This window comes from Gymnogyps californianus, chromosome 3 (genome assembly GCF_018139145.2).
Source record: "Gymnogyps californianus isolate 813 chromosome 3, ASM1813914v2, whole genome shotgun sequence".
NCBI lineage: Eukaryota > Metazoa > Chordata > Aves > Accipitriformes > Cathartidae > Gymnogyps > Gymnogyps californianus.
The window spans coordinates 127,131,343-127,143,378 of NC_059473.1; the positions used below are offsets into that span (position 1 = coordinate 127,131,343).

The 12,036-nt window shown below is 52.8% G+C and overlaps 1 protein-coding gene across 1 annotated transcript in view; it reads left to right on the forward strand.

Moving 5' to 3' along the window:
- The window catches only part of OTOF (otoferlin), a 112,035-nt gene that overhangs the window by 6,249 nt on the left and 93,750 nt on the right, over window positions 1–12,036 (forward strand). The window contains exon 2 of the mRNA XM_050893369.1: window positions 1,039–1,097. Coding sequence (XP_050749326.1) covers window positions 1,039–1,097 — 59 coding nt within the window. The remainder of the gene's footprint in view (window positions 1–1,038; window positions 1,098–12,036) is intronic.

The following is a 12,036-nucleotide window of genomic DNA, read 5'->3' on the forward strand; positions in this document are numbered from 1 at the left end:
CCTCAGTGTGACTCAGTGATCAAATATTAGCATTTTTATAAGTTTTCCTCCTGCAGTGTTATGAAGTGGATAGTAACTAGAAATATCGATTCAGGGGGGTGTGGGTGGCTAAGGTTATCCTCCTGAGAGCAGCTGAAAGCACGGGGCAACCTAGGAGCTGGGGCTCCTTGGGAAAACCTGATGATTTCAATAACTACTGCACATGCTTGGCTGCTCTCCCTGGGCTTCCCCTCCGCAGCAGCTCCTCCTCTCGTCCCGTCCCTTCTCCCAGGCGACCGGGGGCTTTCGAGGCTCCCCTGCCTGCGCAGGCACAGCAGCCTGAGCTCCTCATCCTCCTCGAGTCCCTGCCCCGGGGCAGCGCCCGGCAGATCCGGGGGTGCGGTGGTGGAGGGATGCTGCCATCGAGGTGGGCACGCGTGGCTGCATCCGTGCGGTTGGACTCCGACTTGCAGATCCTCTGCTCTGTGCGGGAGCTGGGGTGGTTTTCTTGGGGTAGCCGGTTCTAAATCTCATCCCTGGGGTTCGGGCACGCTTCTGGGGTGTGTAGACCTGCATCTCAACACCCCGAAGCTTGAGGAGCCCCTGCTCAACCAGCATAAAAGCCACTGCAGAAACTGCCACGGTCCCCATCCCCTTGCTGTGTTTCATCTGCTCTGCAATAGATGGGACAAGACTTGAACACACCGATTAAGCGCACTCCAGAAAAACCTTCTTAATTCCCTCTTAAAGCAGGTTAATGTGGTGTTTAGTGCCGGTGCGGGGGAGCTGAAGCCGGATTCACCCTCTTGCGTGGGCTGTGTCCCCTCTGCATCCCCTTTGCACACACGCACGCGTGCCTGCGGTGCTCTCGCACCTTCGCAGACACCTTTTCCCCATCCCAGGCAATGCCCGCAGACTGTGTGCCATCGAGACCACCCCTGCAGACCCCGACCCCGGGGTCTCGCTGCCGCCGGCGCTGTGCAGCCCCTACCCGTGTTTGCCACCCTGGCTGCCCCTCACCTCGCTGCAACCAACCTGTTTTTCCTTTCCCCTCCCCAGGGCTCTCCTTCTACACCCGAGTGCTTGAAAACTGCGAGGACGAGGCCAGGTTTGATGAGGTAAGAGAAGATGTGTTTTCCTCCTGGTCTGTCTGGCACATCTGGTTCGTGACTCCCTGTCCGGATGAATATCCCCGTTCCCCAATTTAAGTGTGTTGGCATCTTCGTTGTCTGCTCCAGGGTTTCTCCTGGCAGGTACCAAATGGGTCCCTCGGCCGTGGTCTGGCTGGGGCTGAGGACACGGGGTGTCCCGTGATGTGGGAACAGCCCTACAGCATTTCCCCGCGGGGTGATTAATTAAGATAAAAAATAAAAAATCCGCGTTGTTTGCGCTGAAGTTTCAGGAAAAGTTGCTTGTCTCCACTGGGCAAATTCTGCTGGGCTCTTGGCTCTCCTTTTCCTTGCCTCAGGGGGAAAAAAATCCTCCTTGTTTCAAATCCCCGGTGCCTCGGTTGTTGATGCTCAGCCTGGCAGCCCCCCCCCCCCCCATCTGCATCCCTCGGCTCACGCCGGGTAACAAGCTTTGGGTGTTGATCTGCTTTGGGTGCCGATTGGGTGCTGTATCGGCCTTCAGCGCTCAGCTTTGGGCTTGGAAAGGGAGAGAGAAGGAATTGAAATCTGAGTTCTGTGTGGTTTTAAAATACAGCCTTTTCTTAAGCGGTTACCAAGAAAATATTCTGAGATGATTGAAACAAGGTCACCCACACAAGCAGGGAACAGAGGTGCTGCTAAGAAGTCACATGCAAAATGGAAATATGCTTTCGAAAGAGAATGGATATTTCCTCTGTTTGCTTTGTGTTTCTTGTAGAAGATAACCCATTCCCAGGGGCTGGAGAATACAAGAGGCTATGAGGAATATTAAGACCTTTAAATTGTTTATCACTTTCTAAAGCTTTTTCCACCTTTAGAAGATAAGGTTTCATCCTGGTTCCAGGCACGGGATGTTTTTGTGGGGTGATAAATCCCGTGGTGTTCCCAGCTTGCGCGGCCAGAAGCACACCCGGCTCCTCCCTGCCCCTCTGCAGCCGTGGCACAGGTTAGCCCTTGTTCCAAGTTTTAGGGGAAGAGCTTAATCTCAGGCTCCCCTAAACTGCCAGGGAGGATTAAGGGGCAGGGGAAGCCCAGGGTGCGGGCAGGGCGGGATCTGCCCCTGATAGCTCCAGGGTTGCACGGGATCGGTGAGGCACAGCGAGAAGGTGGCTGGAGAGGTGGCTCCAACCACGCTCCTACAAAGCCGAGGCAGCCGGGGGAAGCTGCTGATGTTAACGGGATGCAGATTTCTATAGATCTGCACCCAGCGATTTGTTAGTATAATAACCGATTTGAATAACAACCACGGAGGTGTGCACTGGTGGAGCTGCCTGTGTCTCGAAACTCTTTCTGATTTGAATGAGGAGATCCTTCCCTGCCGGGGGGCTGAAGGGCTGGAGGCTCCGCTTGTTGTCTCAGGCTTGGTGGGATGCCAGATACCGGCTGCTCCGAGCATCCCAGATCTCGGAGCATCCCAGCCAAGCTCGGAGCCCCCTGCAGTCCCGGGCAGTGTGCAGGCGAGGATGGGCATTGGTGCATGTCAGGAGGACGAGCACTGTCGAGCTTGAAGGACAGCAGGTGTAAGAGAGCCTCGAGCCACAGGTGTATATTAGTGTGCGTGATATTTTCTTCTAGTGCCTCTTACTGCGTCTGTGGGGATGAGCCTCAGGCTGTCCCCGTCTCTCGGTTTAGATCGTGTTTATTCCAGTTCCTGCTGTGAGAGCCTCATGGAAACCTGGTTAAAATCAGCCTGCTAATATCTACACAGTGAATTGCAGCAGAGTGAGGCAAATTGATTTGGAGCCACCTTGCATGCCTGGACCAAGCTTTGGGCTCTTCTCGTCTCCTTATGCTGGGTGATAGGCGGTGCATCGGCAGCAGCTAGGCTGTACCCAGCTCCCCACTCCCTCGCGCTGCAAACACCCTGATTTTTCTCATCAACCACTTGGCTCCAGCTGGGGGAAACTCCAGCGTGAATCAGAGGTTACTTTGCACTGAGGACCAAGGTCAGCACGGAGCTCTGGCAGAGACGACGTGTGTGCAACTGGCTGGTTGCTCCAGGGCTTGGGACTTGCCAAAAATGAGTAAACCCAGTGTTTTTTAAGTTAAGCATGTTCTTAAGTCTTTCCTGTGCTGGTAGGAGAGTGCTCATGCCCTGAACAACTGCCCCATCAGTCAGGCTCTTATCCTTTGCGTCATGCAAGGTCTTCACAGCATCTAACAGAAGAGCCAAGATGTGCGTAGCCACTCCATGAGGCATTCGGTTACCTAAATGTGTGCTAATGCCAGGTCAGACACAGCTCCTGCCGTAGCACCCGTGACCCGATACTATCCCGACTGGCCCAAAACATAATAGTTTGACGTGTTCTGATGGCACGTAGTGAACGATGCAGAAAAAACACGCAGGAAGCAAGGCGGGGGACTGCCGGTGAGATCTACATTCCTGCAGTTTGGAGGGGAAGGCAAGCCTACGTTTCTGGGTTCACCTTTCCAGCTCTGCTAGGGGCTTGCTGGGAATTCAGCCACATCTGCAAGGTTAGCCCGAGCGGGCCATGCCTCCGGTACGGGTGGAAACGGGGAGGCTGCTGCTTGCCCTTCTCTGCAAATTGCTGAGAGCTGTAATTAATTAATTAATTGCTCTTAATTGCTGTAAGAGCAGTAATCCTGGTGCTGTAGCCCTGCCGCATGCTGGGAGGCTGAAGGCCGGTCCCAGCTCGTGCATAGCTGGAGATAGCTGCCTTTAGGAGGAACAGGCTGGACACTTGCATAGGTGCATCCGCCTTGTCGTGTAGGGCAGAGCACGAGCCACAGCAAAAGACGGCGGAGGTGCAATCCTGTTTCCTCTTCCCCTGTTAAATCTCTTGTTAGCTCACGCTGCTGAAGGACTCCCTGATGCAATGGCCATGGACAAGAAACCTGCCGTGAGCTAGGGAACATGTCTTGGGCTGCCTGGAGTAATTAGCTGATGAGGCTATCCAGGAAAGCAGATATTTCCCTTTGAGTGTACACACAAGGCAAGTCATCGTGCCATTGATGACAAGCCCAGCTGATGAATTTTATTGAATACAACTTTATTATTGCGTCACTGCAGCACTCAACTCTTCCCCAGCTATTCCCCCGCACGGGGCTATCCCACGGGCAGCTTTCGCAGGGAGGTGATGGCTGCACGTGGTCCGTGATGCTTGTGATGCGCAAAATTGAGCTGTCTTCTAGATGACCCCGGATGGCTGGAGCAGTGTCAAGGGGTCTGCTTGGGGGCACTGCGAGTTTGGGACAGCTGAGGAGGAGCAGGAGGGGTCTGCCTGCCCTCCAGCAGTCCCTCTGCAGAAGCAGTTTTATTCCCTCTTCAGCTTCCTAGTTCTCCTCGAATTTTGCGATGAATTTAATACCAGGGGGGTGAGAGGCGGGCTGTTATTTCACATTACTCTCCAGTTACCTGTGCGCCCTCCTAGTGCTCAGGTGGCTCCTTGCACTGATCATTTATGAACCAGAAGCTTCAGAAATGACCCCATTTCCTCCTGTTTTCCCCTTGAAATGGGGTAAAATGGTGACCTTGTGTCTGGGGGGGGGGATTATGGATGGGGGGATGTCTCATCCGCCGTGCGGGGAAGGCTTTTGAAGCTGAGCTGGCTGATCTCTCATCTCTGTGAGAGGAGATGAAACGGGGTGAGGAGGAAGAGGGTGCTCCCTGCCTCACCTCAGAGCCGGAGACAAGCAGAAAATTCACATTAGGCTCATGTAAAGCCAAAGGGTTTTTTTGACGGCACTAACGAGGACATCAGCCTTCCCTGCCGCCGCTTAACATTCATGAGGACCCGCTACCAGGCTGAATTTGGGCTGCCCCAGTGGTTTCCATTTGTTTGGTTTCACTCTATTTCTTTTGCAATTATTTTTATTCATTGCTTAATGAATTATGCAAAGCCTGTGCTTCTCCAGCGCCTGGGGAAGATGAGCTGCTGGCTATTCCAGAGGCTACGTATGGCACTACGGCTGTATTTTACTTAATCAGGAACGGCTGCATTGTGTCCTGCCTGCACCCCAACGGGTTTCTTCTTGGAGGGGCTTGTCCTGCAGCTCTCCTGCAGGCACCCACCGGAGGGAAGGGGAAGGGACTCCAGTGATGGTGCTGGGCACGGAGAGCTGTGGATGGGTCCTGCGTGGTCTTCCTTGCCTGCATTCAGTCTCTCCTAAAGGAACCAGGTCAGGCTTAAGTGCTGCTGTCAAGAAAGCCGAGACCCAGAGCTGCAGCCTTGACCTGAACATCTGGAAATGCCCCTGATTAATCAGGCTTGGAGATGACAGGCAGGATGAGCATCCAGCCAAGGCTCCCAGGTGCTGCCGAAAAAGGGGTGACATGGCTTAAAGAGGGGTGACATGGCTTAAAGAAGGGTGGCATGGCTTGCGAAGATGCCCTTTCGCAGCTCCCTTAAAGCAGTCTCACTGGAAGTGTCTGGCTTCTGCATTCTGCCAAGGCATTTTTCTGCCTCTATCTTTTTTTTTTTTTTTTCCCCTTCATTAATAAAACCAGATAAAATTGACCCAGCAGATATCACTTGCTTAGCTTTGCACAGGGCTTTTAAAAAAGCTTTTAACAATAAAACCAGTAAGGAGAATAAACAGGCAGCCAGCCAGGGAAGGAGGAAGGATAATGAAAGCAGGGAAGCCTTTGGGAGCAGCCCCAGCCCCGAGCAGTGCCGTGGTGGTGGATGCGCTCCCGGGCCAGTGCTGCTGGCATTTCCTAATGGGGCTGGTGGGGAGGGAGCAGGGAGAGTATCCCACAGGCGTTCAGGATGGTGCTGAGTCCCACGCTGAGAGCTGCTTGCGATCAGCTCGGCTATCGACAGGTGCAGGCACTGTGAGACGCTCCTCCAGCTGTGCACCCTCTCCCTCCCTCTTCCACATCTGGCACACAGCTGGAGCAGCCCTGATGGGTGGTGCTGGCATAGCCGTCCCCCAGGGATGGTTTTCTCCTGACATGTGTCCTGGAGCAGGAGGCATTGGTGTAGGCAGGGAGAGGGTAGCAGGGGCTCCTCCAGCCATCCCACTATAACACCCCCCCCCCCATCACAGCAGTATCTGGTAGCTCAGGATCTTGTTCTTCACTTTCTGTGGTTCCCTCGAGCCTTAAATGCCGTCTGGTTGCCGCTTCTCACCTCTTTATTTGGTGCATCACACTTGTCTTTTCTCCCACGACCACGTCCCCCATACCTTTCCCTACAAAAATGTGAAGTAAGAGCAATTTTGTAGAATCACAGAATGGTTTGGGTGGGAAGGGACCTCCAAAGGCCATCTAGTCCAACCCCCCTGCCATGAGCAGGGACATCGTCAACTCGATCAGGTTGCTCAGAGCCCCGTCCAACCTGACCTGGAATGTTTCCAGGGATGGGGCATCTCCCACCTCTCTGGGCAACCTGTGCCAGTGCCTCACCACCCTCAGCGTAAACAATTTCTTCCTTCTATCCAGTCTGAATCTCCCCTCTTTTAGTTTAAACCCATCACCCCTTGTCCTATCGCTACAGGCCCTGCTAAAAACTCTGTCCCCCAATTTCTAGGCAGATTGTTGAGAAGGAATAAAACGGGTTTGTGGATCATACTATTACTTTAATAGTGATGTAGTAGTTAGACCGTGCCATGGCTGGAGGGATTCCTGATGGATATGAGATCACCAGTCCCAGGAGATGAGCTGTGGAGAGCCAGGAAGGTGGGGGAACCGTGAGGGTCAAATGCCCGCCATGGTGACACGTGAGCGACCGTCTGACTTGGAAGGAGATGGGAAAGCTCACAGGTGGCAGATTTGGGATAACCCACTGTCCCACCCAGCAGCGTGCAGCATCTCCTTGAATGCGTCCCTTGGCTAGAGGTGAAGTTAGGGTTTATCGTGAGTTTGCTTTGTTTCTTAGCTGGCACCCGCCGTGGCATTGCAGGGATGTTTTGCAAAATGCTTGGATGTTCATCCCTCTGTAAAAATGGGCTGAGAGGTCGAGTGGGGCTGCTGCTGCTGCTGCCAGGGGAGGAGGGACAGATGGATGTGCTCTCAGAGACCTTCCAGCCTCATTCCCTGGGCTTCTTTGACACCGTGGGCCATCAGACTGCCTAATTCCATTGGGTAAGTGTAAAGTCTGTGGTTTTCACCCTGCAAGCTAACTCCAGCGCTCGTGCTGAGGCAGAGTGGCCGTTGCAAGCTTTTCTGTTGACGCGAGGCGCATTTTAGCAGCAGCCCCCGCACCACCTCCTGCCGCAGGAGTCCTCTGCCGTGGTCATGGATAAGCACAGTGAAGAGCAGCCATTAAGTGCAGCCCCTTGCAAAGGTCGGACTCTGCCAGGACAGGCTGGGTCTGAGAGGACGGACGGGTCACCTCCGTGCTCGCCACATCTGGGGAGTGCTTTAGGGCTGGGGGTGCATCCCAGTCCCCGGTGCTGCTGGGTTTTAGGGGCTTGGTGGAAAGCAGCCCGGGAAGGCAGGCGTGGGACTCGCTGCAGCAGGCACTGCAGCCCCTGCCACTGAATTATTCCGTGGCATGGTTTGTGTTCGCTTCCCAGCCCGCATTACCTGCCACACGGCATTTCCCTTCAGCCCGGGCGCTCTGAATTGATGAGAGCAAGTAGTCCCTCCGGGCCTGTTATAAATTAACCGAGAAAACTTCAGCTCTAAAACATTTGCCCTCTTCCGTCGCTTACATGAAGGGCAGCACCCTGCGAGGGTGCTGAGGGAAGGAAAACCTGCCTGCAAAGAGCAGAGGCTGTGCAAATGCGACGAAGCTCTCGGGCGACGGCAGCTGCCTCGGTGCCAGTGAGAGCGGCAGGAATTTGCAGTGAGGCGATGCCTGCCCTGGCCGAGCCTGCGCTGGGTGCTTTTAGCAGGGTGCCCGTCTCCAGTCTCCTTTCTGGAGGTGCGTAGCCTGGGCTGGGGCATTGCTTTGCCTCTCCGTGTTGCAAAGGGAGCGCTGGCTTCGGCCCAAGGGCAATTCCCTTGGTGTGTCTCCGCAGGCAGCGAGGGATGAAATCTGAAAAGCCGAGTGAAAGAGTTCAGGTAGCCCCTTAGCTTGGTGGGAGAACACAGGGCAAAGGCTGGGGAGCTGAAGCCCATAAATTCAAAGCAGAAATACGGTGCCAATGTTTATCGCCGAAGGTAATCAGCTGTGGAAACCACTTATTTGAAAGTGTAATTAAATGTTGTTGCTTGAATTCTGGGATGCCTTTTTTTCCTATTTCCCCGTTAAAAATATGTTCTGACTGAGCTACAAGGCATATCTGTGTTTGATTTAGGAGCCTTTGAGTGGAACGTGAAAATCTGTGGACCGGGTTGTTTAAGAGGTCAGGCTGAGTCGCCGTAATAATCCTTTCCAGGCTTAAAAGACAATAATAATAAAAAATATCTATCTTAGGAGGGAAAGCGTATCACTCAGTTCCTTTGAGCTGTGGGGTTTTTTTTCTGCCGAGGCTGAGGTGGCTGTAACTCGGAGAGACAGAGCACAGAGACTCGCATTTTCATTTCATAGCCGGGCTGACTTGCCACCGTCAGACCTCCGCCCGCAAGGTGCTAGACGTGGTCTGGGTGCTCCAGATCCCGCACCCGCCTCTCCAAAGTACTCAAAATCAAACGACAGCCAGAGAAGCTGACAGCAGCCTTGGGGGGAGCAATGCCCTGGGATTCACTAATGCCCGGGACAGCGCGTTTGTAAAATGAAGAAGGGGGAAAAAATAAGTTTGTAAAACTCATGGCTGGGTGCCACAAGTTGATTTGAGTGTTTTTCCATGCACTGGGATAAAACCAAGAGGAGACTGAGGGTGACTGGGCAGACCAGCACAGCGTAGGTCATGGGTTGGGGAACATGGTACAGATGTTTGTGCATAGCCTGGGGGTCTGGGTGCCCTTTCCTTGTCCTGTTGGTGGATTTTTTTTGGGGGGGGAGAGGGGATTTTGGACAGCTTCCAGAGCAGGGTGCCCTCCTTTAATCTGAGGCATATAGTCATGGCTGGATAGTCTGTCCAGAAAGGATAGCAAGAGTGTGACCCCCTTCCAAAGGTGAGCCATGGCTCGGTTTGTACCCGGGATGTGCCAGAGTTTCTCCAGCGATGGAGAGCCCAAATGAGGGGTGTTGATTTAGGCAGATAACCTCTACACATCTAAGTCAAGGTGGAGGAATCCCAACCCTGATTTTTAAGCCCCAAACTGAGAGCATCTGCATTCTGTCCTAAACGATGTAGCCAAATTCAGGAGATCTGCAGCAGAATTCAGATCTGAGCCCCTTTCCGAAGCCCAGCCCCAAGAAACCAGGGACTACACCACAAAGGGATGATTTCTGATGGTGGAAAATGGTACCCTGTGTTGCATTCCCCAGGATTTTAAGAAAAACTCCGAGTGCTTTAACCAAATTGCATTAGTGGCTCTAGACAGGTGGGTCCCTCTGGAACTGGAGGTGTGCAAGCATGCGTGCAGGCACGTGTGCAAGGAGTGCTCCCAGGATGATACAGCACGTCGCAGAGCTCGGCAGATGGGAGCGTGCTCCTCCACGCCGTGCATCGCTTGCCGGCCCCCCGGGGTTTGCTGCAGCAGCAGCGGATGGGCTGCGGCGTGAACATCCCCAGACGAGGTTCGTGGTGCGGAAAGCTGTCAGCAAGGCGGTCCAGCGGGGATCCTGGGAGCCTTTCTAGGCCACTGCACTTTCCAGATGACCTCACTTGTTATTTTGCTTCCTGACAAACCTCTAACTGAGGGGGCCGTGCCTACACGACAAGCAGAGAATGGTATTTCCAAGGAAGGAAGAAAAAAACAGGACCTGTCTGTGTCAACGCACAGAGCTCTGCTGGGGCGTCAGGAGGTGCTTCCAGACTTCTTTAAACTCCTGCTCCAAGTCAGATGTGTGTAAGCAGAAAAGCACCTGTGCCTGGACCGTGGTTTATTCTTCTGTGGAGATAGCGGAGGGGTTTCGGTTTGTCTTGTACTGGCCCAGGCTCTGGACCGAGGGATCAAAGCTGAGGCTCTGTTGAGGTGATGAGGATGCATAGACATCAGGTAGCAGGGAGGTCCAGGAGGATCCTTTCGATACTTAAAGAGGGCTTAAGGGGGGCTTCTAAGAAAGATGGGGACAGACTTTTTAGCAGGGCCTGCTGCAATAGGACAAGGGGTGATGGTTTTAGACTAAAAGAGGGGAGATTCAGACTAGATATAAGGAAGAAATTGTTTACGCTGAGGGTGGTGAGGCACTGGCACAGGTTGCCCAGAGAGGTGGGAGATGCCCCATCCCTGGAAACATTCCAGGTCAGGTTGGACGGGGCTCTGAGCAACCTGATCGAGTTGAAGATGTCCCTGCTCATGGCAGGGGAGTTGGACTAGATGGCCTTTGGAGGTCCCTTCCCACCCAAACCATTCTGTGATTTGATGATTCTATGATCCAGGCAGAGATCACGTCCTTTGCGCTTGGGCTTTCTGTCTCCATCTCAGAAGCAACCAGAAGTCCTGATCTTGGCAGAGCAGCTTGTCCCGTAGTAAACTGCCACTGCTGTTAAAAGTGAAGAGTTTCCCTTGAGAAGGTCTAGGCTCTGGTCCCTTTGGCCATCTCTGGGCAGACCCTGGGAACGTCACCTCCTGCTGCAAGGTAGGATGGGGAGTTCTCTGCCCAGCTGAAACTGCAGATTATAGATGGGACCAGTTTAACATTCATTGTGGGAGGTTGATGGGTCGCTGCTGTGCTCGTGACATGGTGGACTCTGTCCCCTTCACCAGCGTGTCTGAGGGCTGTGGTGGAGAGGAGAAGCTGGGCGCAGGAGCTGATGAATCTCCACCTGCACACGTTGCAGAGCCCTGAACAGTGAGGACAGGACAACTTCTCAGGCCAGAGAGGCATGGTGATGGCAGGAGGGAACAGGCAGCTTGTAATTAATCTTGGGATTGCTGGTTGCATTTATTAACCTAGCTAGTACTGGCTAATGGAGCATCGAAGCAGTGGGAAGGAGCAAGCAAAGAGCAGTGCATATGCTGTAAGGGGAAGGGCTGAGTTACATCCCCACGATGGAGAGCCCAGAGTAAATCCAGCTGCAGAATGAGGAGTGAGGCTGGACCATCAGCAAAACGATATCACTGTCGTGGGGCCATTTCTAGTTTTCTTTTATATTTCAGGATTTTTTTCATTTGCTTCCTTGACTCACTGCAGAAAACGTAAAAGGGGGAAAAAATAGCTTAAAAGTGAGTGTTGGCATATTTCTGAAGAGTCACTAATTTCTTCCTGTGAAGTCGCTTGATAAGCACTTTCCTTTCAAGACTTTGAACGTGGTTCTGCTGCTCCTGTAAGTGATGCAGGGCTCGACCCCGCTGCCTCCGCATCTGGGGCGTCACGTTCCCATCCCGCGGTGCACCGAGAGCAGCTTGGCAATGGGGTGTGCTTGGCTTTGGGAGGTCACAAGAGACCTGTGCCTTGGAAAACTGAAGGCAGCTCAGGTAGTTTAGGCTGGCAGACTGATTTCTTGCCTCGGGAAGCAAAAAAAACACAAATGAAAGTGATTTTTATATATATACACATATGTATCTTTTTGTATATGTATAAATGTGTGAATGTATAGATGTATAAATGTAAAACGTGTGTGTATGTATATAAAAAATATATTGTCATGGTTTAACCCCAGTCAGCAACTCAGCACCACGCAGCTGCTTCCCCCCAGCAGTGGGGTGTGGAGCAGGAAAAAAAAGTAAAACTCGTGGGTTGAGATAAGAACAGTTTAATAACTAAAGTAAAATAAAATACACTGCTAACTAAGGACATTAATAATAATATAATAATAATAATTGTAATGAAAAGGTGTATAACAAAAAAAGAAATAACACCCAAGAAAAGACAAGTGGTGCACAATGCAATTGCTCACCACCCGCTGACCGATGCCCCAGCAGCGATCCGCCCCTCCCGGCCAGCTCCCCCCAGTTTATATACTGGGCATGACGTTCCATGGTATGGAATACCCCTTTGGCTAGTTG